We start from the raw sequence: 25,127 nt of genomic DNA, 5'->3' as shown, positions 1-25,127 counted from the left end.
CCTCTTTCCTAGGGGATCCAATCCTCTCAGATGGCAACAGTGAAGCCTTGAATATATTATATTATTATTCGTATTTATTTTCTTGGGGTCGTTAGGTAGGCTCATTCACCGCCTGAAAATAGTGAGTAGGTACAATATGGGTACGATAAGGAGGGATTACTACAAAAAACCGCTTATAATTCTTAAAGGGGTCTTAATCTACCTCCTCGTTAGCTAGACATAGCAAACGCTTTCAGGGTTGTTCTGCTATGTTCCATGTAACTACTCTGTTATCCCGTTACACTACACTTTAACAGAAGAAAGGACACTCATCCTCTCCTTAATCCTCAATACCCCTTCGTGTCCCCGCCTAGCCGCTTCTTCATAAGCCATACGATACACGTGCAGGTTCTCCGAGAGCAGCATCCTCCTGTCAGTCCAACCCGTCAACCGCCTAATTTTTGTGCTGTCCACAAACTGAGTATAACCAAGGACCAAGTTGAGAGATGATACCACGGCATTCGCGTGGGCGGGAGAAATCTCCACCACGCCACCTTTTAGGCTGTACTCTACTTCGAGCGCCTTCGCTATGTTCGAAAGCGTGTCGTACCTATGCGCCGAGATGTTGAAGCACTGTTTCACAACAGCGGCGCGGTCCGCATGCTCAGCCAGCGCCAGATACGCCTCGGCACAATCGTCAATATGACAACCATGCAAGATGGTGTTGAAATCGATAGGTAGCTGGAGCGCACGATTTTCTGTTCTGGCGGCCGCTTCGGCCGCCTCGAACGCGAGGCCGTAATAGCTGCTATCATACCCAAATAAGGGTGTGGGCCGCACTAGTACCGCGTCGAATAGATCCTCGTGCACGAAGATGTCGAGGGATTTTAACGCGCGTTCGCGGATGATGTCCACGGGCTGGAGGGGCGAGTCCTCGGTATGTGGAGCGAGACCGGGCGACCCATGAACGCCAGTCACGCCGTAGTCTTTGCACCCCGAGGTCGTTATCACTAGAGGCCTAACGCCGTTTTGGTTGGAGGTCGCGGCCAATTTACGGAACAAGCTGAGGAGGGCTTCGAAGTGCTCCCCGAACGGGAGCTGTTCCGTGCACGAGATAACTACGTCGACGGTCTTCGTATGCTTGTGCAGGTCCTCTAGGAAGCCGGCATCCTTGGAGATGGAGCCGATGATAGGAATGACTTCGTCAGAAATTAGTGTGCTAGCAGCTTCGGGACGTCGGACGAGGCCGTAGGTGCGCCAACCGGCGCGGACGAAAGTTCGGCATACCGCGGATCCGATGTATCCATTCGCACCAGTGACGAAGACAGTCTTCTTATGAGGATGCGCAATAGGGATCGTTGGCTCGGTCATGGCGGATATTATAGACAAGCCGAGCTTGGAAATACACCTCTTACGGAGACCTTCATCACCAATTTAGAGATATGGGCTTAGTTTCCATTTATATATATATATACATGTATTTATATAAATTGGAGAAGCTTGCCTTGTATTATGATGTGGAGGTTGTAGCTTGATGCTTTAATAGGTATAGTTAGGGTATTTGTAACTCGGAGCAATAAAGGCTCCGCAGGATAAACTTTCGACTCTGATTAACAATGTCATTTTGGAGAACCGGGGCCGGGAAAACACGTTTGTGTCACGGTGCGGGAGCGCGGGCATACCCCTATTACCTAGTACCTAGTACTCAATTCATACTATTACCTAAGTATAACATAGCGTCCTTAATGTCATTAATTGTACTAATGAACTTTTCAGTATTATCCACCACACAACGTCATCTCAACCCTCTCTACGACATGAACAGGTCTAGTAGACGTGATATATACCCCTTCAATCCACACAGTATACTGAGATTCACATGGTGAAAATAGCTTGACTAAACATTTATACATGGGTATTTTCTGATTAACAAAAACAAACAATGATAGCTTGATATTATTGCTTAATAACCGGAGTCTCTTAAATGAGTAAAGAACAATGAATGGGCTGACACCTAAACTTCCGCAGCGTTCAGCCTAGTATCTTTTTTATATAAAATGTTTCATAACTAGGTAGGTAGGTAAACCCTCCCCCCTCCCCCCCCTCCCCTCAAAAAGTAGCTAGATAGAGAGCAAAAAATGATCTAGTACTTGGATATTTACTAACCGATCATATCTCGATCATGAAGCAATTGCCACTTGGTATGAGACGCGTTGATATGATCTTTCAGGCTCTCAACATTGGAATACGTCTCTGTCCTCCCACTCGAGGTGCATAGCACGCATCCGAATCCACCATCACAGTGAGATTTCCCTAGGAATCTTGCGGTAATCATGAACCCCTCCTTCACCATCATGGTCATCTGGCCTTTAGTGTGTAGTCCATCCCAGTCATATCCGCAACCACAATTCCGCCGCTTCGGCATCTTTTTCTGTGGATTGACCTGATACTTAAGCGCTTCTGGACAAAATATGCTGAATACGCTGTTCTTCGGCCGCGGCGTAGATATAGTGGGGGTATAAGTAGACCGGGTATCATCGGGATTATGTTTGGGAGTTGGTGGCGGCGATGGGAGTTCCGACTGCATGAATGAGGACTTGTTCATGCTACCTGTACTTTGGTTTATATGCGCACATTGGACCGCACCGCCGAAGACACCTCCATCGACATCGCTTGGCTTTACGGTTTCCTCTTCCATCGTAGCGCTAAGTCTCGACCGCTGTTGAGACCCGGGCAAGACTAGAGGCACCAGGCGGCCCACGGCCACCCGTTTATATTGTCCGGTTAAAGCAACTATAGCAGAGACGCGGACACGCTCCGAGACACGCACAGCTTCAAAAAGATCGAGCGGGCTGTCCTCGGCCCGTATCTCCTGATATAGAGCATATATTCGCTCCTGTAAAAGTTCGAGGTTGCCTTGGAGAGCGCGGCGGCATATATCTACGTCTAATTAGAAAGTGTAGGAAATTCCCAGGATAATGATATAACTCACCGTCTCCGGTTGCGAAGCCGTCGCCTAGAATATCAACTCCTTCATCAAACGCTTCTCTAACTTTACGAGCTGAAAAGTTCAGCGACGTACTTAAAGCGCAAGGATTCCCGCCACATAGACCAGCTTCAGTGTGTGCCTTGTATTGATTACCCTGCCATTTTCGTTTCTGCCACTTGGTGTAGTATTCGAGGCCAGCGGTGTATGTTGCAACCAGAGCCTCAACGACACCGGTCACGGTGCTGAGATCCATCAAACTCGATTGGTTTGTCCCAAGCCCCGCGTTGTGCCATTAAAAAACCATCGCAAGTACCTAAGTAGGTAGGTGTGTACTTGTAGGTAGATACCTATCCTACCTAGGTAGTCATCTACCAAAGAGCGCCACGGTGACAATAGTTGGATAAGTAGAGAAAAACGGTCGGAGGTGAGAGAGTAGAAGATGGAGCGGATGATACATAATGAATGAATGATCTGCGGATTAAGACAATTGCAATTGATGCGGGAGATAAGAAGGGAAACAGAGGCGTGAGACAGCTGCAAGCGCCGGATCGTTGGGCTCTAGTCCAATCCGTCACTCTAGAATTACCTAGACCTTATCTACCGTAGGTCTATAGTACCAAGGTGTCGCCCTGCTACGGTGTAGGTGTAGGCACAGCCCTATTTGCTTCTTGTTGCCCTTGGCAGTTACCTGCTTTCTCTAATTACACGTGGCGCTCATTAGCAGATCTTTTTCCCGAGGACCAATTTAATAATTATAATTAACATATGCTTGAAAATGTGATAGGGATAGAATATTTGGGATACGCGTGGCAGATATGTAGAAGGTATGTATGCAAGGTATCATCGTACAGATCGATATCGAACTCGATAGAGTCAAAGCGTCGGGATACTTGGTATGGTTTAAGTTGCGACGATCTTTGCGGGCAATTTTACTTATCTACTCCGTACATACATACTACATAGATATACTACCTAGTATGTACCTACAGTACATATCTACTAGGTAGGTACATGTAATTATGTAGTGCACGTTCTAGTAATGCTTCCCGAGTCCCCTTCAGATCATGGAGTGAAAGGTGTAAGGTACTACTATGTATGTAGGTAGGTATGTAGGTAGGTAGGTGCAACAGCGCGGGTGTAGCACAGCACTTTTGAATGCTGTGCAAAAGGAAAGTACGGTGCTGCGATGGTAGGTTACAATACAGCAAACTGTATTCCAACTCAGTACTGGCGTCTTGGCTGTGGCGTTTCATTGGTCAGATCTAGCGAGTCTAGTCGACTCCGAATATTTGGCGGCTTTCTAACTCCGTGCCTCACTTCATTCATTTTATTACCTACCTACCTACCTACCTACTTACAGGCTGCTAGGTACCTACACAATTAATGCTTTCACACACATAAGGTCGATTAACGGATAAGAACTCGAATGCTTCGCTACGGTATATGAAGTGCACTAGCTATCTAAACGAGGTAAAGATTATTATACAAACGCACACATGCCACGCCCCCTACGATCAAGCTGCGACCGTTGTCACTCTCAAAAGCTGAAATGTCCGAAGGAGCTCGGGGTTACAACGTGTACGAGATGCCTCAAAGCTGGCACACCTTGTGTCTTCAGCCCAGCCGGGCTCGGTACGCGACGCAGCATGCTTACCCCTGTCTACCTAGACGATGATCTGAACACGAGCGTGAACGCCCAGTTCGATTGGCCTTCCTTAGATTTTGGGGATGCCTTGGGAACTCTTCCGGACACTATCCAGGACCTTCAGCCAGACACGACTCAGCAAGCTAGACAGGCAGACGCAGCCTCGCAGGATCCACGTTCTACATGTATCCGACAGCTAACCACATTAGCTGTCGACGTTGATCTTGTATCCCGAGATTTATCATCAATTTCTCGTGTTCATGCACCTAAAAACCTACCAATAGAGAAATACCATTCCAGATTCATCGAAAATAACACTCGCCACCTCTGCATTGAGCAACTCTTCACCCATGCACAACGTCTTATTGATATCTACCCGCAAGCGCTAAGGATCATATTTGATAAAGTGGATAATGCTGAGTGCGAAGATCCCGATTGCTTTCACGCCGTCGAGTTGCCAGACGAATTAGCAGCATTCTTCACCGGGTTAGATGACGACCAAGACAAGATTGACGTCTTCCTATTTAACCTCCTGGCGTCTTGTCATTCCAAGGTCGTAGATGCGGTGGGCCTCGTCGTACATTGCGCCAGGACGTGTACTCAGGTTACTCTAACCTCCCCCGACCTTACCCAGCCAGACGTGCGAATCCCAGAAGTCCGCGTTGGAAGCTTCGTTGCAACTAGCGCGTCTTCTTCTACAATGCAGACTGTTCTCTTAATTCATATTGGCGAGGTCCTCGTCGACTACGCTCAACAGATTAGTCAGCAAATAGCTACCGCTTTCGAACACGAGAATAGCACACAAACCCAGATGCTCAAACTTCAATGTAAACTGCTAGAAGAAAAGTCAACATCGAAGATGAGATTCTTGAAACAGGTCAAGATACTATTTGCAAAGATGAGCTTTGCCAAGTAGGTGGTAGTCTTCGGTAGTCTTACTGAGACGCAGAAAGATGCCCCATTAGCATATTCGTTCGCAGAGGCCCCTCTACCTGGCCGGCAGAAAGTCACCTACCTACCTTATCTCCCGCCGAATGATTTTCAACTAGGCTCAAAGGCCAAATAATAGTTGGTAAACTATGAGGCTTTGACTAGGTACTTACGAATGATTGAACCCCATCAAGTAGATGACCGAGTAGAGTCTCCGTTAGCCGACACGGGACTTACAAGCACTTCATACCTACTTGATTATCTAGCAGATACAAGTACGAAAGCCACAATATCTCGGCGCCTACCTAAGCTTCTTTCATTCACGTACTAGCCTCTACAGTTGCCGAGTGCCGAAGGTCTCGCCGTTCCCATTCAACTATTAGAAATCGTTGATTATCTGTTTTAGCAATCGCAGCTCTTATGATAGTGCCTAAGTAGCCGATGCTAGTTAGAAACCATTCACTTTCAAATCACCATACTATATAGACACGGCGAACTTCTGGGCAAGCGTTTGGAGAATGCGTAGGTTCCAAGGTTCCTTGGAACGGCAAATGGAGACTCCACGGTAATTGTAAACAGCCAACAGTAGCAGGTATCACGCAGTGAGTACCTAGTTATTTCAGAAAAGGCAAAGTCTCTTTCCAACATGCATCTTGGTGGCCTACTTACCTACCCAGGTAAGATCGAGTATCAACAGTTAGCATGGTTAACCCAATAGTAATCCACATTTGACATTCCTTGTTATGGTACTTGGATCAAAGCCGATGTTTACTGAATATCAACGTTCCTTGTTGTTTTCTCATCAAGTGTAACTAAATTTATCCTATCTCTTTGTTACATTATTTAATAGCCCGCTTGTTCATGAATTATCTTTGTGTTGTCGAAAAGGAATTGTTAAATGAAAGTTTTTATCAACGCTTAGATTCCAGCTGGTTTGGAGGTGACTCGATTAAGCAGGAGGCCATTTCCCTTTGCTTGTGCTGTATTTTTGTTACTACAATATCAGTTCTATACCCATAATACCTTGAATATTCGAGGCAAGTATTATGAGTAGAAACTCGACATCACTAAGAAATATGTATGAAGATACTGATAAACAAACACTTTTCCGTCGGCGGCGTCATTCAGTACCCCCTTTAAAGATATTAAACAAATTTCGTGGAGAAGGATATGTGTTAAGCGAGAGCATCCATCACACCGTCTCTCGAAATATTCAAGTCATTCCACGGTATCTTGCTACGATCAAGAATTCGCGGGTTGTCTCTCAATCTGTAGACGATGACTACGATAGCGACGACGATGATCGCGAAAACGGTGTTCCTATCATTGTCACGGAGAACCACGGTTGCACGTTTAGCCCTACCATGATAACAAATGTATCTCAGGAGATTAAAGAAAGGCTAGCGGAAAGGCATCAGCTCCAAAAGCTCCTAGCCATAGCTAAGCCGAAGTACCTTGAAGCTCGTGCAAGGTATTTCGAAAACCGCGGAATAGATTGGAATACTCAGATGTGGTCATATTTCATCACACTTGAAGATGGATACTTTAAGATAAGTGATCAAATTTCCAATCTCGAATGCGGCATAGCCAACCTCGAAACGAAACTATCCAGTTTTGCTGACCACAAACGTCTCCTGCCAACTGGCCATTGGAATATTGAAGGGGATGGTACTCGGACCTGTTCTTAAAACATGTTTGTCATGAATAGGAACTGGAGACGACAAGATCTTATTTCGAGTAACTACCTACCTACCTAGGTAGGTAGGTATCTAATAGTTATTTAAATCTTAATACAATATAAACCTACGTAGTAGATTAGGTATTTAGTATCTTCTCATTAACCTAGGTGCTCAGTAATTATGCCAACAACTTGCCTTCGTACCTACCTAGGTACCTATGTAGGTAGGTACATACTTACCTGGGTAGTAACATAAATATCGACATAAAAACATGGTAAAGTCCCTATAAATAGAATAACTTGGAAGTTCAATTACAGTTAACGAGGTTATGTATTATATTTTTTAATGCTATATACGTAATTACTTACCTTCTAGCTTCTTCTTCTTCTTCAGCTTACTCTCTATCGCTCTACGATCGGAGAAAAGGGGCAACCTGGCCCCTGAGCTCTTCTAAGCCACACTTACTGTATCAAGGGTTGCTTCTATACCAAATCATATCTACTTTCGACGACAAATGGAGCATTTCTCATCGACGTAAACTGTGTGCTCCTCGGGGGCGTCCATAGCGCCGATCAGTGGACAGCGGCCGTAGATAGGAACTAAGGAGCATTTGGTGACCGTACTAGCATAAGTCTCGCGATGGCCGCAGATGAAGAGCTTTTGCGGTTGGAAACACATGATGCACGTTATACATATGGTATCCGTTTAAAATGCGCTCGGTTATTTTCCCTCTTGAGAGTAAGTGCTCGAAGAAAAAACTTGATCAACCTAGAAATCAACTCCTAGACTGAATAGTTGTGAAGCTTGATGGTGAAGAGATAGATAATTGACAATATCTGTCCTTAGGCGGACTCTTATACTCGTTGATACCGTGGATTACAACAATGCACATTCTTCTTCTTTGACAAGACCGATTATATTCAATTTTCTTTGATATAATTACCCAAGCCAAAGGTGGTACCAAGAGTGCTTGAACAGTTCCATTGTCAATATGGCTTTGATAGACCCTACATTGTTTTAGTGTACAATATAGGATATAGAAGCAAAAGGGGGACTAGGAGATGAATATACAACTAATGAATTGTTCTATAAACAGGCGATCTACCTATCAACCTGCCTACCTACTTTACAGCAAGATACTGCCTTTGTTGGCCGAATACCTCCTTCCTTGAAGAGTTTAGAGTTCTACATAGATGACTACCGTTCTTATCATCGTTGTTCGTTTTCGGGAAACCAGGCGTACTCCAGCTGCCTGCATACTAGGTAGATGGTCTTCACGCCGTACAGTCAACTACCTCTGTGTAACATGTGATGAAACCACAATATATCCGAACGGAAATAGTTACCTCCTCGATGCGTTGAATGTCAGACCGCCTATGACTAGCGTCCTAACAAATACTAGGTTACGGCACTATTCGTTTCTTACTAGCCCGTGGCTCGCCATCGGGACTTTGGGCCGGCTCAGGTTGGACTAAGAGAACCCTTCCTTCACTTTCTATAAGGCCGCATGTATAGCCCGGATTTACGACCTCTCACACCCCTTCTTTACTTATCCCCCCCAAAGCTTGTACATCTTGTGTACTGCATATCCAATAGACTGCATTTTTATTTACATGCCCTTTATTCCAATTTAAACGGTCTACTTGATTGGTTGCAAAGAATACGTATGCTGGGATAATCTGGTTTTATCCGGAGGGCCTCTATCCGCTCGGTAGCCATCTTGCCGTGCCTGAAAACGTTAGGCCCATCCCGCAATGCAGTTAAAATTAATTATATCCACGATACTAAGACAAAGTATGTGAATATATAAGGTAGGTATGTTGAGGATGCTAGAAACCCAAGCTCTATAACACTTTAGCTTCAGCTTAGATAAGTCAAAGGTATACCTTGAATCTTCAATCAAATTTATAACCTAACTTATCTTCAAAATGAAGGTCTTAACAGCTTTTCTTTCTCTAGCGTCAGCTGTCCAAGCCCACTGTGAGTAATATCGATTGTTACATAGATACTAGGTAAGTAGGTAGTTAACAGCAAAATGACTAACAGGGTGCCCACAGACACATTTCCCGCGCTGGTTGCAGGTAGCGGCGCTACGAGTAAGTGGGAGTATGTAAGGAAGACAACAAACTATCAAAGCAACGGGCCAGGTCCGTATTTCACTGCCCACCACAACGTTCGGCTCGGTTGAATAGCGATGACTAACTCGACTGAATAAATAGTCACCGATGTCACATCTGAACAGTTCAGATGCTACCAACTTGCGCCTGGCAACGAGGGAGCGAAGACAATGACAGTAGCTGCCGGTTCGACAGTTGGCTTCACGGCTGATGCTTCGGTCTCTCACCCAGGGACTCTACAATTTTACATGGCGAAGGTCCCCGCTGGGCAAACGGCTGATTCCTGGGATGGGTCCGGAGCTGTGTGGTTCAAGATTTTCTCGCAGGGCCCTAACATCGGACCCAGCGGCCTCACGTGGCCAAGCCAGGGCGCCAAGCAGGTGACGACCAAGATCCCCGAGTGTATTCCCGCAGGCGACTATCTACTTCGCGTAGAGCACATCGCCCTTCACAGTGCCGGCTCAGTTGGCGGTGCCCAAACTTACATATCCTGCGCTCAGTTGACAGTTACCGGAGGTGGAAGCAAGAGCCCGACTAACCTCGTCTCGTTCCCTGGCGCATACAAGGCTACAGACCCTGGTCTTTTGATCAACATCTACTACCCTGTCCCCACGTCTTATACCGCTCCTGGACCGGCTGTATTCACTTGCTGATTGATCGCACGTGCGATGGAGTCGATAGCAATTGATATTATACTAGTTAATATACGACATTTAAGACACCTGCGCCTTGAAACTAAGCGTGTTTAAAATATGCTATGCGGCAACTTTCTCTTCAATTCCTATTGCATAGGTAAGAATAGAGAGTTGACAGTCATCAGGGGGCTAGAGCTGGGGCTGGGGATTGGGGTTAGGCGGGTCTAGCTAGGTACGCTTAGTTACGATAGTTCAAGAAGAAGCAGGTTGAATTAAGTCTTTAGTTTTTCATTCCATCAAAGCAATAAAATTAATGCGCATACTCGTATCTATCCCTCATTTCTGGTCCATTTCATGAACAGGAAATGGATATCCCTCCTTCCCAAACGCTGAGTCTCCTAGTCTCCTAGCCTGTTACCCTCTCAAGAAGTCGACGCATTGAAGGATAGCGAGGTCGATGGCTTTCCAGCCTGGGCCTCGTCTTGTGAAATGTTGTTGTTAAGCTTCTTCAGTTCGGCTGCCATGTCCTTCGCAACATCAACTCCCTGCGCTTGTTGGATCTTGAGACGGAGAATGGTAGCCTCGAGCTTGAGGACCTTGTTCTTGATCTTGCCGCGCTGAAGGGCGTCGGCCGCATCACCGGATGCCGCGTCAATGGCGGTATTGAAGGCTTTATCTTCGGCATCATTGCAAATTCTGTTAACTGACTTGAGGAAATCGATGTCGGCCTTATCGGCGCTAGCTAGGTTGTTCTGGTCTAGTGCGCTGAATACAGCAAGCGCTTCATTTTCTGCGTTGCCGGCGACACCTCCTGAGATTGAAATGGCGTTGTAGGTTTTTTGAGTGAAGACGCCGGCGTGAACCGCAGCAGCGGAAGCGGCAATAAGAGCGATGGAGAAACGCATATTGAAGGATGTGTGACGAGGTTAGGAAGTCGAAATGTTTGGTCGTCAACGACAGGGCAGTTGAAGATAGTCGAGTGATGACAAGAAACGAAAGGACAGCACAGCTGTATATAAAAGAATGAAGAAGAAAAAACAGAAGACTGGCTGCTTGATGTTTTGTGATGGAATAGAGAGAGAAGGAATTCGCGAATAGATGTGCGGGAAACCGCAGATCTTATATGACTTGATCTTCATGAGATCTGGAAAATCATCTCGGCAATTTGTGGTCCTCCATCGTCGTGTTGGGAACTGTAGCCGAAGCCATAAGCGTCGAGGTCTAGGACGGCACGAACGCACTTGTGCTGGGACGGAGGTCGATAGTACATCGATCCGCCATCCCGCCATATTAATTTATCCACAGTGTTTATCACTATTTTATACAGTATTTAGCCACTAAACCCCCTATAATTATAGGGGACTTAGGGGATATTGAGTGCTAAGCTTATAAGAGGATTAGCGCATTTTTATAGTGCATGATTTTTAAGCCAATCATATTGCGCGTTGAGATTGAGGCTTGAACTTGGGGGGTCACATGACTTTCAAAGCACAGATCTTTTTATTGAACCTTTTTGTATTTATTCTAAGGAATAACTGATAGACTAACATTTCAAAGCTACATAAAAGCTTCAGCATACTAATGCATATGTACTATATTAGATAAATAGAAAGTGCTTTGAAAGAGCTTTCAAACGAATCCAGTTATAAAGTAATTGAACCAAAAATGATTCAAGCGCAATTGATTAAAGTTCAAGTACTTACATGTAGCTTAAGTTGTAAAATTTGATTGGCCGAAAGGCACTCACTATAATAATGCGCTAAGCTCCCTATAGGTTTAGGGCTGTCTAGTACCTAAAGCCCTGTAATTATAGGGGATTTAGTGGCTAAAATACTGTGCGGATACAGTGGATAAATTGATTTGGCGGGATGGCGGATGCATGTACTATAGCTGGTTGAGACTTGAGCAGGTGTGCAACGCGCTTTGCGTGAAGAATTCCTTGGCTGAAACCCAGGCCTCCTAACAGAGCTAAGAGCTAAGAGACAACTGGCTGAAATGACCGGATGGGTGGGCTAATGACACCCTGTATGTCCTGTATGCCCTGTGTGAATCCTTCATTAACGGGACTTATTATTTCATGATTGACCCTTATTCCGAAGGATATTTCGGGGACCGCCTAGACGCTATCGTGAGGCTCTTCGAGCCCCTTGTCTCTCTCTCTCTCTCTGTGTGTGTGTGTGTGTTAGGAAACCTACTGCCAAGGTAGATAATCGCATCATCCTGTTTCTGATATCAATATCTAGGCACCTGTAAGCAATCTATACCGAGTACCTATTTTGCGCCCACGGATTTGGAAATATTAGCTTTGCATCATCAAGTCTCGGAAATCATCCGACGATTGATTTACTTAATTCAGAAAAGAAAGGATACTGGCAGACTGTGTAGAGTTAGTAAAATATGGGGGTGGTTTCTTCGCGTCGTCTGAAGTTAGATCGACTCCACTATTTCGGTGGTTAGCGAAACTACAGGGTTCCAAGGATCTCTACAGGGTCCAGGGTTTAGGCACCCCTAGCTGCCCTGGCAGCCTGGTTACCCCTAGCCTAGTACCTAAGATACCTAAGTAGGTCTAGGTAAGCAGCCCCATAGAAGCTTGAAATATTCTGTACAGAGTACAATACTTCGTACAAGCGACGGAATACATCTTAGAAGGTGCTGCTGTCCGGGTAACATCAGGAAGGGGTTACCTAGGTGCCTAGTAGGTTTTAGAGCATGGCATCGAGACAAACCAGTACTTACCTAATACCTGCTCTTCCTTTTTTACCATGGAGGTCGTACCATTCCCATCTCATCTCATCGTTTAATATCAATAGCCCTCAATCGTGAATCGCTGCCAAGTCCGTTACCTTCGTTTTCTCGAAATTCTAGGCGTAACAAAACGTCTCAGCACTGTAACGAACTTACAGTGGATAAGATTCGATTTTGCAACCATCCATCGCTTCTGATTTCATTATCACCGATCACCGATCACAGATGGCTCCTAAAACATTATTATTCCATATTATCTATTATTATGATATAACTACTAAAAATGGTAGGTCGGGCAAATTATGAAAAGGAACGATCTTGAGGTAATATACCTAGTTACTATGTAATTGACAACAATAGTTTTCCTTGGCAGGGGATGTTAAAATGTCAGATGAACCGCTGGTTGATTTCTAAGTCGGTGATTTATAAGTCAATACATACTAGTACTGATACCGGAGACAAGAGTAACACCGACTCCAATCCCCCAATCACCGCAATAGCGGTCGCCCCAAATGAACTCTCCGGTTGGCTTCGCGGGCCTATCGTCATACCCCTCAAATATGGCGACATCCTCCGCAGTCATAAGCCGATCCGGCTAACCCGGAGCTTACTTCATGGACTTCCTACAAGAACGGCGCGGGCCTCCATGGACCGTGGTTTGAGCTTAGAGCAGAGCAGAACACACTAGAGTAGAAAGCAGACTCACTACCAGGTAGTAATCATGGCCGAACGACGACAAGAGAAGAAACAACTACACCTGGGCGCTTTCATGCGCCCGGTGAGTCTACACACTGGCGCCTGGCGATATCCTGGTGCATATCCAGACGCCAACTTCAACTTCCAGCATATCAAGTCGTTCGCGCAGAAACTAGAAGCCGCTAAGTTTGATGCCTTCTTCATGGCCGATCATCTGGCTGTGCTGAATATGCCCATCGAAGCTCTTCGACGCAGCCAAACAGTGACATCCTTCGAGCCATTCACTCTATTATCAAGTTTAGCCGTTGTGACTGAACGCATCGGTCTCGTTGCTACGGCCTCAACAACTTATGACCAGCCTTATCATATCGCACGGCGCTTTGCCTCTCTCGATCATATCAGCGCCGGACGTGCTGGCTGGAATATTGTCACAACCGCCAACCCTGACTCTGCGCGCAATTTTGGTCAGGAAGAGCATAAAGAGCACGGAGAAAGGTACGCTCGAGCCCGTGAGTTCTACGACGTGGTAACGGGACTGTGGGATAGTTTCGCCGACGATGCCTTCGTGCGCGACGTCGAAACCGGCATCTTCTTCGAACCAGAGCGTATGCATGTACTTGACCATCATGGTTCCGAGCTCCATGTCAGGGGTCCATTAAACATTGCTCGGCCTCCTCAGGGGTGGCCGGTGATCGTGCAAGCCGGCCAGTCGGAACCCGGAAAGCAGTTGGCTGCCGAAACGGCCGAGGTCGTGTTCTGCGCCCCGCGGAATCTCGAGGCCGGCAAGGAGCTCTTCAAGGACATAAAGGGCCGGCTTGCTGCCGTAGGTCGCGAACCCGATGACATCAAGTTGCTTCCCGCCGCATTCATAGTCATCGGGGACACCATTGAAGAGGCCCAGGCAAAGCGACTAAAATTAGATAGCCTCGTGCATTACGAGAGCTCAGTCGCCTCGCTCTCCATCGCGCTTGGCGCTGACGTCTCCCAGTTCGACCCAGACAGCCCATTGCCGACAGATCTCCCCGAGTCTAACGCAAGTAAATCAGGTCGTGAGGGAGTCATCAAGCTCGCAGCGACGGAGGGTCTAACTGTTCGTCAACTTGCACAAAGATACGGTGGCTATTCGGGGCTCGCTTTTGTTGGAACGGTGGAGACAGTCGCTGACGAGATGGAGCAATGGCTTGTACAAGAAGGCTCGGATGGTTTCAACGTCGTCTTCCCCTTCTTGCCTCAAGGCCTTGATGATGTTGTCGAACGCTTGATCCCTGAACTGCAGCGACGAGGTATATTCCGTCAAGATTATGAGGGAACGACTTTGCGTGAACATTTAGGCCTCAAACGCCCAACGAACAAATTCTTCCCATAATGGCAGAGGGGAATCATACCTAGTATCCAATAGCTACTTAGTTATCAATAATAATCGTATCAATCAAGATCATCTAACCGCATAGGTAGGACCTAGATATCTACGTATTTACCTACCCAGCCCACCTATTCTTAGTACGTAACCTATGGTGTCGTTCGTCCAAGCTACCTACATAACTTCCCGTATTTATTATCACTCATTCCTAGTTAGATTTACCGACGCTTACGAGATGGGCCTTAAATCACAATTGTTAGGGGGAATCTATACGCTCATCGGGGTTAAATTTATAGCAGGGCTCTATTATCTTCAACTCATCCGGGACCACCACAGACAGACTGATAGACAAGAAGATACAACTTTAGGTAGGAACCAGCACTGTATCCTTCATTGTGTATCATCCGAATCTGATTCCCGTTTCTAGCTAATACCCCAGATAGTTCCGACTCTTAACCCGAACCCTGTTCGCCGAATCTTCTAACATCTCCAATGTGTCTGATCAGAATGCTGAGGGAAGATCATTTCCCGTAGGCTAACATGTTAGTGAGTTTCTCGAGGTGTCTTTTAATTAATACGTACAAGGATCGATAGGTTGAGGATCGTTATCGTCAGGAGTTTTGTTAAGACTTCCACGCATGTTGTCGTAGTGGACTTTTCCCTGAGCAGATGTCATGATATATGATTTTTATCGTGTGGCGTATTCTTAGCTATGAGGAGGAATCAAATAGGTTTTCTTTTAAGTTGTAATAGAGAAGAATGTTTCTGATGGGGGTTTCTGGATTACTGTGAACAAGTCTGCCCAGGGGGCAAGCCTAATATATAGACTGTCAAAGCATGCTGACATTTGGCACACAACGCTACGCACATAGGTCCGTTCGACCCTTCACGGAAACTCGCGAGTCCCTTAGTGTGGTTGAAGGCCATGTTCGCACTTAAGTGCAAAGGCGCAGCTATCTAGCGATGAAGCTTCTCTTCTCTGCGCAAATGCGAAGAGTGAGTCATGTGGATGCTAGGATGTTCAAACTCGAGATCTTTGATACACAAGTGTTTAGCAGATAGTGAAGAACTCTAGAATAATTGGTGCCATTGCTTAATCTACCAAGACAAAACATATCACCTAGGTAGGTATGTTATTGGGTACGAGGTAGGTAGTGATACATTAGGAGAGCAAAATATATACGTATTACTTACCTAGTTACCACTAGTATACAATCCATTCTGCTTCGCCGACGATAATTCTACTATCCTATCCTCTAAAATAACCTAGCTTTATCGGAAATCAACGTTTCTGTGAATTTCTATGACTCTCCGTGACGAAACTCATCTGAATTTAAAGGCGTGTCCAATATCTACCTAGTACTTAACTACGCTCTTTCGACTAGACTCCTATAAAATCTCATAGGGCTGATCTCTCTGTAGTGATTCCATGCGAGTAGTTGCGAGTAGTTATATCTAACTGATACCCTAACACTTATTATGATTGTCTAATGATAATGTTACATATACGCCTAGCACAGCGCATTTGCGTCGTAGGGACTTAACTTAGGGTGGCTTTTAGGCTGATTGAAATCCTTGATTGATCTAGGACTCAAGTATACTAGACTTCTTAGTGGGTTCTTGGGAAAGTGTAATTCCATGTTGACTTTGGCCACTCGTTTACGCGGGAATGGGACTCACTGACAGGTTGCGCAAATGCGTGAGGTTTCAATGTGATAGCCCAGAACAACTATCTTCCCATATTGTCATATTTTCAGTTGGTCGACCGGTGATCAATAACCCAACTTTGAAGCCTCAAGGTTATTATACCAAGGTAGTTATTATAATTCAACTATACTTTATCTCATTTTTACGCCGCTCGAGGTCACGATTTCCCAGGTGAGCTTATTTATAACTTTGACGTGAGCCTATTGGTCCCAATTGAAAATCGAACAATAGACTATATATACTATGAAGTGCTGTCTATGTAGATACCTAGATATTTCTAGCTCCCTAGAAGAAAACGGGGGAAATAATTTGACAGCCAATACAGGTCAGATAGGAGTCGATCATGATGTCTCTTTTTCGAAAAGCACCATCTGTTGCGCTGGTATACGTATCCTCCTGAACAACAAAAATAATAGATATATTATTTAGGTATGTAGTATATAGATATCCGGATAGGTAGATTGCCGAATAAACACGCATTTCAGAATTACAGTAATTGGGGATGTGAAATATGTCTTCGCGCACTTCAATGTTTCCGCCGCAAATAGAGTAGTACCCTATGCCACCGACCGTTAGACTTTTCCTCCATTTTCTTGTCTTTGTGTTCTAGGACTTCATCTTCTTCATCTTCCAAATATACTAGCATTCTCTTCCCTGGTTGGTCTTCCGGCCAGAACTCCATCGTCATTGCTGAACTTTCCATAGGTGAGGGTCCTAAGACTACTTCCTCAATCCTATCTAACGCCTCGATCTCTAAACCCGCACCCCCCTTTGATGTGGATCCAGATGCAAGAGGCACAAATACATCCTCCCTCATCGCATTATCACACAAATTCTCACCATCCCTATTAGCGTTCAGGCATCTAAAGATGACTTCGTGACCAAGCACGCGGCAGCATGAATGCATGAAACACTTCTCCCCGTACTCAGATGTTAGAACCCTATGCCTACAGTTGTGTCTATCTCGCTCTGCGGCATCTATATTTAAGAGCTCGTAGTGGTGAGCCGAGTGAATGACCTGATATAAACACATGGAGATTAGTTAGGGCACGCGCGAAGCTGATTTTCTAAAATATCTTCGAGGATGATTAGAATGTAGGCTATGGGGGCTGGCTGATGTAGGTAGCTCTTACAGTTAAATGAATGGGGGGTGGAGGGCACTGAGAGTAGACTAAGAACATTGTTAAATGATTGTTGGTGAACAAAGAATTATTGATTATTGTTCCAAGAATGAACTCCAAGATGAGACAATATTGGCACATTTGCGATGTATCATAATAATGTGACAATCAAATGCAATTCGTGTGCCATTGACGAAGACACAATGCCTCCACAATGCCTTGGCTAAAAATCATCAACTTAGAAGTGTAAACCTAAGCCCTAACTAATACTACATTGAAAGCACCAATTCCGAATTTTGCAAGACTCCTGCCACATCCTGTCCCATGCCTTTCCTTTTACGACACTCCTCTTAACTTTTAGTCGTCATCGGTATACCGGGGGCCGGCGGCTGGGGTCTCTGCGTTGTATGCGCCCGGCGTAGGCGCTCCGTAATATCCACTAGAACTGGCAAAACCGCTTGCTGCTGGCGTAGGAGCGGCGGCGGCGGGGGTAGGTGCGGAGTCGGCGCCCCAGCCGCTCTGCCAACCGGCACCGGGAGTGGGCGCATTCATCGCGCCAGGGGTAGGCGCGTTGTATGCACCCGGAGTCGGGGCGTTCATGGCAGCCGGGGTAGGGGCTCCCAAGAGGCCAGCACCTGGAGTTGGCGCATCGTAAGCGTTCGACGAGCCGCTTGCGCCAGGTGTATAGCCCCAAGCATCGTTCCCACTGGCTCCCGGAGTAGCTGCTGATACGCCGTACGGGGTTTTCGATCCCCAGTTATCACCACCGCCTCCGCTGTAGGCCGGCGTCTTCGACCCGTGACTAAAATGATCGGGTGCCGGCGTCTTAGCACCTGAAGACCAAGCAGGTGTGCGATTGCCGGAGCCGTAGGAAGTTCTGCTTCCGTCGTAAGGATTGACTGTGCGGGAGCCATCGGCCCAAGCTGGCGTTCGACCACCGTCGCCGCCTTTGCTCCACGCGGGTGTGCGTCCACCATTACCACCGGCCGAAGGAGTCTTCCAGGCAGGGGTTCGCGATGAGGCGGTGCCCACGGGCGTGCGGCCTCCGTTCCAATCTGCGTTTCCTTGAGAAGGCTTTCCGGAAAATCCGTTCTGACCGGGACGACGACTGTCATAGTTCTTTATCTCACGCCCAGTGACACTATCACGGACTGTAAGATCGCTCTTTAACACGCTAATGACCTTACCCTTAGAGTGTATTTCGACGCGCGCATGAGTGTCCGTAGTGTCTCTGACGCGCCCAAGGGTGCCTTTCCAGCCACCCTTTCTGATCGTGACCGTCTGGCCGACCAGCTTGTCTCGCCCAAACGTGGCTTTAGGAGGTGGCATATCGCCTCTGTCCCCATTCGGATTCAACTTTCTTGCCGGGTTCATGACGTTCAGATCCGGGCCAGAGGTGGCGGCATTGACACGACCGCCCTTTGCAGATATGGTAGAGACGTTGCTCACTTTAGACACAAAGATACCGGCATTTTCTGTGGTTGTGTTCGTGTGACAGAATACGTAAGTGCGGTAAATGTGGACAATCTTGCCTTGGCGGCCCATACCACCGTATTCCTTTACCACATCGTCGGGCCTAATCTCGGATCCATTGCGATCGGCGGCGACGGCAGTCTTCCGCTTAGGCAGCTTGTTGGCAATCTGAGAGGGCATAACTTGCCTCGTATCACCATTTTGATCCAGTACAACCAGGGTCTCACGGTCAACCTTGACAATGCAGCCGACAGTCATCGTATCGAGCTGGACAAGGTCGAGCAACGAGTACTGACCCAGGGATCCCTGGCCACCGATATCGCTTGCTTCTCTGAGATCCTTGCTGAACACCGTAATCTCAGTTGTGGTCTGGTCTGTCAGCAGAGTGACACGATCCTCAGATATATTCACGACCATGCCAACTTCGTCACGGTATCGGCTACCACCAATGACTTTGACGTGGTCGCCAGTTCGGAATTGTTTACGAAGACCTTTTGTCGGCACTTCAATAGTTTGCCCGACAAGGTCACCTTCGGTGACTTGAATCGTAACAATATCCGCCTGGACATTGGTTGCTTTGCCAACCACGCCTTTCTGCTCGCCTTCGTAGACTTCGACTACGTCGCCTGGTAGATAGGTGACATTGGCATTGCTGTCTTTGAGACTAGCGGCGAGGGACTTGAGATCGATATTCTCAACTCCGTCTTCGCCTCCAGACGCAAATTTGGTAACCTCTTCTAGCGTCGGGTTGACATCGCTAACCGTCAGGTGCTGAATCTTGATATCTTTGACTTGGAAACCCTTCTCGAATTCGTCGCCATTGTAATTCCAGGTATTGGTCTGGCTGCTGTATTGAAGAATACGCGACTGTCTCTTGCGGGCTTCGACTTCACTGAATAGTCTCTGTGGAGGTCGTGGACCCATCACCGGACGCTTACGCTTCTTGTCGGCAGCCAGAATAGGCTCGTCTCGTAGCCCATAATCGAGTCGAGGAATGAAGCGCACCCTAGCATCAAGGCCGTTCTCTGTGATGTCGAGAACTTGTGCGAGGTCGCCGGAATGCTTAGCGGGTCTGCGGAGTCGTACCCAGGCGCCAGGCTCCAAGGTAGGAGTCTTTTGAACTCGCATGAGATCAGGCCTCTCTTTGATATCGACAAGGACAAGCTTAGTACGAGGATATACGTTCATCATATCTTCGAGTGCCATCATCACGTCGCTCTGTCGGGGAGCTTCAACGTAGATGAGACCTTTCAGGATGGCATTATTACCACCTCGTTCGAAAGCTGCCGTAATGGCTAATTGATCTTTTGTGTTGTGACGTTCTATGACACGTTTCATAATGGCCATGATGACTTCGCGCTCCTTACCTTCCTTACACCGAATACCCCAGATACCGGGATCGTCTACACTCGGGAGAAGAAGTCTCTGGGGAACAATAGCAGATTCCCCAAGACCCCTCGCGGCTCGGCGGTTTCCATATTTGCGTACGTAGCCTTCAGCTGCTCGTTCGAGATCTTCCTGGGTGATTGCATCGCGTTGACGGTCGAGTTCTCGATGTCGTCGGTCATCATCCAGTCGGCTCTGTTCGCCAAAGTCGCCTGGCTCCTCGTGTTCAATGAAACCTTCGTTTTCCTCAGCCGCCTCTTCATCATCTTCGCCTTCGTCTTCGTCATCGACTTCGGCTTCGACATCCAAGAAGACGTTTGCCTTGCCCTTGCGTCGTTTGCGACGATGCGTCTGAACAATTCTTCAGTTAGGCGCTGATTTATATGACATAAAACGAGAGGAGTAGGAAGGTGGCAGATATGCAATGGCACGACTTACTTGAACCTCATCTTCTTCATCTTCATCATCTTCCTCTTCGTCGTCATCATTACCGCCACCTAAATCACCCTCGCCATCATCATCTTCCTCATCATCTCCATTATGCGTGGGCGATGACTTTCTCTGTTGCTTCAATTGATCGCGACGGCTGTCGTCTTGATTCTCATCGTCGCTGAAGTCAGCTGGGGGTGGATTGAAATCTTCCTCGTCCTCCGAGTCAGGCTGGTCGTGATCGCGAGGATCGCTCATTTTGTTGAGTAACCGATCGCGTAAATGAACTTTTGGGTAGTTGTGATATCAAAGATCGAGGAGGATATGGAGAGTGACAAATGATAAGAAAAGGTAGAGAAAGAAAGGAAGGTTTAAAAAAAATGATTGAAGGCTGGATGAATTCTTTATGATTGATGAACGTATCAACAATCGGGAACGTGCTTGATCTCTAGGATAACTCTGGCGAATGAAAGCTTGGAATGCGCTAGTCTTAACTTGGTTTAGTGTGAATGTAACTGATGTGGTTATAAGTGGATATGGTTTTGGAAATAGTACTCCAAAATAGATGAATAATGTGGCTTAATGTGGCTGAAGGCAGGCACAAGGAAAGATCTCAATAATTAACATAAGTAGGTACTTAGGGAGGTTGAGAACTCATCATACCTATTCTTTTCTCCATCAAAGTCTGTCTTAGTATCCCGGTGCGACCATTAATTCATCATAAACTACCAGATGCACAATGAAGAACCAAGTTGGGCTGCTACTAGCTAACCATATACCGTACCATCTGCCTACCAATCCATGAAGCAAGGGTATTCTGCTTGCTCTCCCAAGTAATAGCTACTAATATACAGGATGAAGCTTGGTGTATGAGAAGCACCTTCGATGATTGCTGTTCAAAGACAACGCTTCTTCCCTTCTCACAATAGATACCTAGTGAACCGACTCCCCATTTTCTCCCTACCCTAGCATGCCCCTCACCAACAAGTCCCGCGAATTTGTTCGTAACCAAAACATAATGCGGGCCCCAAAAACGAACGCCTTGCTTCGTAAATGCATATAGCAGTCTGATGGGCGTTGTCGGCCTAAGGATTCTTGCTTAGGTTATATCTGGCATGGGTAATTTTTGGGTTTCCATGATACTTCGGTCAACAACGCGAACTTTTGTAGGCTGAGACTGGGTATATCAGATCTTTACGCCCCAAACGCCCCTGCCGCCGCTGACACCGAGCCAGTCGCCATCACCATCGCCATTGCGGAGTGGTGGAGCCCAGCCAAGATTCCCGACCTCGTAGTCACACTGCCAACTGGCGACAGGAGTAAGATGTTTCTCAGTCGATCCGACACCATTGGAGGACAAGCCACTGGTAGGAGTACCAGATACAAGATCCCATAGCAGGACTTGACAGTCATCGCCACCCGACGCGAGAAGCCCTCTCCTCCCGGGAGACCATTCCACCGAATTCACGGAACCGCCGTGGCCTCGTAATTCTAGTAGTGCCTGCCCAGGATGTCGTACGTCGAGGATCCGGATGACGTTCGAATCTTGTGCGAACGTGGCTAACATATAAGTATCATGTGGCGAGGTCGCCAGTCTCAATAGGGGCGGTGCGTGCGACATTGTCTGTTGGGCCAAGGTAGGGCTTATCCGGCCGCCATTGGCATCTATAGTACTGTTAGAGATTGCTAGCGAGGATAAGGAAATTGCGGAGATCATACCCCGATCATCCTTAGCAGTTGGTTCATAGATAATAGTACTATGTTCCAAGCTACGAAGATCGAACATTCGCACACTTCCGTCTTGTCCACAGCTGACGAACACGTCCACACTATTGGCACAAAATCGAACGTCGTAGACTTCCTTATCGTGAGCAATCAGTTGAGTCTTGGCTGTTAGGGATGGTATATCCCAGATGGTACAGGTTGTGTCGATGCTAGACGTGATAATTAGACTTGGAGAAACGGTGTTCCAATCCAACGACGTAAGAGGGGCGGTATGGTCTGGGGTCTTCGAATTGGATAATAGTGCCAACGGCGTGAGCTTCGTTATAGGTGCGCCTAAGGCTGATTTGTTTACCGAGTTCGAATGTGCTGTCGGAGCATCTGCTGGCAAAGACCAGAGCCGAAGATGATCGCCGGAGGTAGCTAGGAGATCGGTAGACTGTTTTTGAGACGAGGGAGGCTCCCACAACAGACGCGTTACGGGATATGAATGAGTTGCTTCCGCAACTTTTGTAAATTCCATGCTATACTTGGGCGAGCCAGGTGTATATATATCCGAAGGGGTACTAATGATTTGCGAATCGAGGATTTGAATCTAGAAGATGAATCGGTTAGGGACTACGGAGGTTAAGGCTTCTAAAATTTCCGAAGTTGACGTACAAAATTATGACCATCCTCCAAGTAGCTCCCGATGGCTACTTTACCAGCTCCTCTATCTCGAGGAGCCCATTTACACCAGTCGAATGCGTAGAGCGCCCAAGGCGCCAAATAGTTGCTCGTGGACGGTTGAGCATTGGCGAGCTCGTATCCCAACGTACCAGGCGGGCCATCAGACAGACTCGAATCAGCTCGTGGCCTGATATCTGCTAGACCAAGTGGCGTATTGGAGATGTTTCGCTGAGACCCCGGGGCGCCATATTTGTGATCTTGCGGTGACATGTATTGGGACGAGGGGCCAGCAGATCCTCCGGGTGTGGTAGGCGTGTAGGGCGAATATGAGGTAGAGGGATTCTCGTAAGGGGCCGCAGGGCTAGATCTCGAATAGCCGTGCGATAAGCTCAAGGTCGGGGGCTTCGACGGCGAGGCGTATTCGCTCGGAGAATGTTGTATTGCGCCGGACATGGTAGGAAGCGTGGGTGCGGTATTAGCACTCATAGCGGGGGGACGACCGGAGCCTAAGCCTCCAGGCTGAAGAATGTTGGGCACACCGGAATTCTGGTATTGAGGATTAACGGGTTGCGATGCGGGCTGGTCGAGCTTGATGTGCGGACCGGAGGTGGTAAACTCTCGCGGAGAGATTTGTCCGCTGTGGCTCATAGTGGGAGAAATATGGAGTTCGTCGTGCTGTGAGCCATAGGTATTAGTTCGTCTTGGGGCGGCTCCGTACTGCCCTGGCTGGTTCATGTTGGATGCGCTAAGCAGCAGTCGCGACAAAGCTGCGAGACACTCTCTAACTTGGGATCGACCGCTATTGGTCCGAGTTGCGATGAAAGGGCGAAGGGATGAAAGGGAGATAGTAGAAACCAACCAAGCACCAAGGAGAGAAAGGGTTACCAGAAGGAGAAAGAGGAGTGGTCGAGAGTTCGACTTATCGAGTTATCGATCTCAATGCCGACCTCGATATCAATGATTGAAATCGTTAATAACTTGAGATGTCGCAAGCGACTTGGAAATTGGGTTGACAGTGAAAAATGCTGTATTATTTCCCCCCCTGCAGAATTCGCGACGTCGGGCGGGAGAGGGCTTGGTTGGGCTCTTGCGGCTCCTACGCAGTACTCGTGGCACTACCACTTATTTCCGACACCACCTGTAGGTAGGTACGCTGCCCAGGTGCTGGTCTGGATGTCTTTCCCGTAATGCTGCTGTTACTGCTGCCGCTGCTGCTATCACTGTCGCTGCCAATGTTAATGCCAGGTGCCACCAATAATATCGAGGTAATATTGATGACGAGGGCGACCTAAGACTTAAGGCTTAATCGCCGCCTGCGAGTATCTAGGAAAAGAACGACAATATTATTGATAATCTTGGAGATTTGTGTGCCTACGCCTATGTGATTGACACTGGCTGGCTTGCGCTGCCTCTGAATGCCAATTTGCGATTCTAGTTACGAATGTGAACAATCCTGTCAATTTGAATTGGGGAACGGAGAGATAGTTCAACGAGTGGGATGCCTGAACTTAGACGCTAATCGGAAGAAGTACCAAGTACCATCTCATAGTCAATTTCCCCTCATTATGCATTATGAGTAACCTTAGTGAACAGAACCTGCCAGCTGCCTCCGCGGTAGGTTTCTAGTAGCCATTGATTGAATTTTGGTAGTTGCCACCTTAGGTATGTACCTACCTACCTCCTACTTATACCCGACATGATTGAAGTTATTGTAGAGGCCGTGGCGGTCGAAGATAAACTACAGGCTCCAGAGCTTACATAGGCTTTAAAAAAAGTCAATCATCACCTAGTACATACATATATAGGTAGGTACCTAAGTAGGTACTACTTCGTAGGTAGGTACGT

General features: G+C 47.1%; 8 protein-coding genes across 8 annotated transcripts; 3 read left to right on the top strand and 5 right to left on the bottom strand.

Annotated features, from left to right (window-relative positions):
* Window positions 1-193: 193 nt before the first annotated feature.
* GGS22DRAFT_50915 (NAD(P)-binding protein) lies at window positions 194-2,048 on the bottom strand. The gene is made up of 2 exons (XM_047967287.1): window positions 1,484-2,048; window positions 194-1,400 (listed from the first exon to the last, which is right to left on the bottom strand). The coding sequence occupies exon 2, from the start codon at window positions 1,348-1,350 to the stop codon at window positions 283-285; it is 1,068 nt and encodes a 355-aa protein (XP_047816205.1). The 5' UTR covers window positions 1,351-1,400; window positions 1,484-2,048; the 3' UTR covers window positions 194-282.
* A 34-nt stretch (window positions 2,049-2,082) lies between these two features.
* GGS22DRAFT_170778 (uncharacterized protein) lies at window positions 2,083-3,737 on the bottom strand. The gene is made up of 2 exons (XM_047962500.1): window positions 2,972-3,737; window positions 2,083-2,919 (listed from the first exon to the last, which is right to left on the bottom strand). The coding sequence occupies exons 1-2, from the start codon at window positions 3,219-3,221 to the stop codon at window positions 2,141-2,143; spliced, it is 1,029 nt and encodes a 342-aa protein (XP_047816204.1). The 5' UTR covers window positions 3,222-3,737; the 3' UTR covers window positions 2,083-2,140.
* Window positions 3,738-4,290: 553 nt separating this feature from the next.
* Window positions 4,291-5,624, top strand: GGS22DRAFT_50899 (uncharacterized protein). Its single transcript, XM_047967285.1, has one exon. The coding sequence runs from the start codon at window positions 4,465-4,467 to the stop codon at window positions 5,527-5,529; it is 1,065 nt and encodes a 354-aa protein (XP_047816203.1). The 5' UTR covers window positions 4,291-4,464; the 3' UTR covers window positions 5,530-5,624.
* Window positions 5,625-9,068: 3,444 nt separating this feature from the next.
* Window positions 9,069-10,106, top strand: GGS22DRAFT_170776 (glycoside hydrolase family 61 protein). Its single transcript, XM_047962499.1, has 3 exons — window positions 9,069-9,202; window positions 9,280-9,369; window positions 9,442-10,106. Exons 1-3 carry the CDS (start codon window positions 9,151-9,153, stop codon window positions 9,990-9,992), a joined length of 693 nt encoding a protein of 230 aa, XP_047816202.1. The 5' UTR covers window positions 9,069-9,150; the 3' UTR covers window positions 9,993-10,106.
* A 152-nt stretch (window positions 10,107-10,258) lies between these two features.
* On the bottom strand, window positions 10,259-11,200 carry GGS22DRAFT_170773 (uncharacterized protein). Its single transcript, XM_047962498.1, has one exon. It carries the CDS (start codon window positions 10,877-10,879, stop codon window positions 10,397-10,399), a length of 483 nt encoding a protein of 160 aa, XP_047816201.1. The 5' UTR covers window positions 10,880-11,200; the 3' UTR covers window positions 10,259-10,396.
* A 1,811-nt stretch (window positions 11,201-13,011) lies between these two features.
* GGS22DRAFT_170772 (monooxygenase) lies at window positions 13,012-14,848 on the top strand. The gene has a single exon (XM_047962497.1). The coding sequence runs from the start codon at window positions 13,441-13,443 to the stop codon at window positions 14,779-14,781; it is 1,341 nt and encodes a 446-aa protein (XP_047816200.1). The 5' UTR covers window positions 13,012-13,440; the 3' UTR covers window positions 14,782-14,848.
* Window positions 14,849-17,703: 2,855 nt separating this feature from the next.
* On the bottom strand, window positions 17,704-21,297 carry GGS22DRAFT_170769 (transcription initiation protein). Its single transcript, XM_047962496.1, has 2 exons — window positions 20,901-21,297; window positions 17,704-20,813 (listed from the first exon to the last, which is right to left on the bottom strand). The coding sequence occupies exons 1-2, from the start codon at window positions 21,147-21,149 to the stop codon at window positions 17,961-17,963; spliced, it is 3,102 nt and encodes a 1,033-aa protein (XP_047816199.1). The 5' UTR covers window positions 21,150-21,297; the 3' UTR covers window positions 17,704-17,960.
* A 205-nt stretch (window positions 21,298-21,502) lies between these two features.
* GGS22DRAFT_170767 (WD40 repeat-like protein) lies at window positions 21,503-24,767 on the bottom strand. Its single transcript, XM_047962495.1, has 3 exons — window positions 23,274-24,767; window positions 22,611-23,208; window positions 21,503-22,556 (listed from the first exon to the last, which is right to left on the bottom strand). Exons 1-3 carry the CDS (start codon window positions 24,015-24,017, stop codon window positions 22,078-22,080), a joined length of 1,821 nt encoding a protein of 606 aa, XP_047816198.1. The 5' UTR covers window positions 24,018-24,767; the 3' UTR covers window positions 21,503-22,077.
* Window positions 24,768-25,127: the final 360 nt, after the last annotated feature.

The sequence above is a fragment of the Annulohypoxylon maeteangense genome (assembly GCF_022496945.1).
Source record: "Annulohypoxylon maeteangense strain CBS 123835 unplaced genomic scaffold GGS22scaffold_16, whole genome shotgun sequence".
Taxonomy (NCBI): domain Eukaryota; kingdom Fungi; phylum Ascomycota; class Sordariomycetes; order Xylariales; family Hypoxylaceae; genus Annulohypoxylon; species Annulohypoxylon maeteangense.
This window is presented reverse-complemented; position numbering and strand designations above follow the sequence as displayed.

What these genes read in the sequence shown, in the direction of transcription:
- GGS22DRAFT_50915 (XM_047967287.1), bottom strand. Translation starts at nt 1,350, where the DNA reads ATGACCGAGCCAACGATCCCTATTGCGCATCCTCATAAGAAGACTGTC.
- GGS22DRAFT_170778 (XM_047962500.1), bottom strand. Translation starts at nt 3,221, where the DNA reads ATGGATCTCAGCACCGTGACCGGTGTCGTTGAGGCTCTGGTTGCAACA. An exon ending in CGGCTTCGCAACCGGAGACG is followed by an intron (nt 2,920 to 2,971) that starts GTGAGTTATATC and finishes AATTAGACGTAG; the next exon opens with ATATATGCCGCCGCGCTCTC.
- GGS22DRAFT_50899 (XM_047967285.1), top strand. Translation starts at nt 4,465, where the DNA reads ATGCCACGCCCCCTACGATCAAGCTGCGACCGTTGTCACTCTCAAAAG.
- GGS22DRAFT_170776 (XM_047962499.1), top strand. Translation starts at nt 9,151, where the DNA reads ATGAAGGTCTTAACAGCTTTTCTTTCTCTAGCGTCAGCTGTCCAAGCC. An exon ending in GTCAGCTGTCCAAGCCCACT is followed by an intron (nt 9,203 to 9,279) that starts GTGAGTAATATC and finishes GGGTGCCCACAG; the next exon opens with ACACATTTCCCGCGCTGGTT. An exon ending in CTATCAAAGCAACGGGCCAG is followed by an intron (nt 9,370 to 9,441) that starts GTCCGTATTTCA and finishes CTGAATAAATAG; the next exon opens with TCACCGATGTCACATCTGAA.
- GGS22DRAFT_170773 (XM_047962498.1), bottom strand. Translation starts at nt 10,879, where the DNA reads ATGCGTTTCTCCATCGCTCTTATTGCCGCTTCCGCTGCTGCGGTTCAC.
- GGS22DRAFT_170772 (XM_047962497.1), top strand. Translation starts at nt 13,441, where the DNA reads ATGGCCGAACGACGACAAGAGAAGAAACAACTACACCTGGGCGCTTTC.
- GGS22DRAFT_170769 (XM_047962496.1), bottom strand. Translation starts at nt 21,149, where the DNA reads ATGAGCGATCCTCGCGATCACGACCAGCCTGACTCGGAGGACGAGGAA. An exon ending in ATGAAGAAGATGAGGTTCAA is followed by an intron (nt 20,814 to 20,900) that starts GTAAGTCGTGCC and finishes AGAATTGTTCAG; the next exon opens with ACGCATCGTCGCAAACGACG.
- GGS22DRAFT_170767 (XM_047962495.1), bottom strand. Translation starts at nt 24,017, where the DNA reads ATGAACCAGCCAGGGCAGTACGGAGCCGCCCCAAGACGAACTAATACC. An exon ending in TGGAGGATGGTCATAATTTT is followed by an intron (nt 23,209 to 23,273) that starts GTACGTCAACTT and finishes TTCATCTTCTAG; the next exon opens with ATTCAAATCCTCGATTCGCA. An exon ending in AACTGCTAAGGATGATCGGG is followed by an intron (nt 22,557 to 22,610) that starts GTATGATCTCCG and finishes ACAGTACTATAG; the next exon opens with ATGCCAATGGCGGCCGGATA.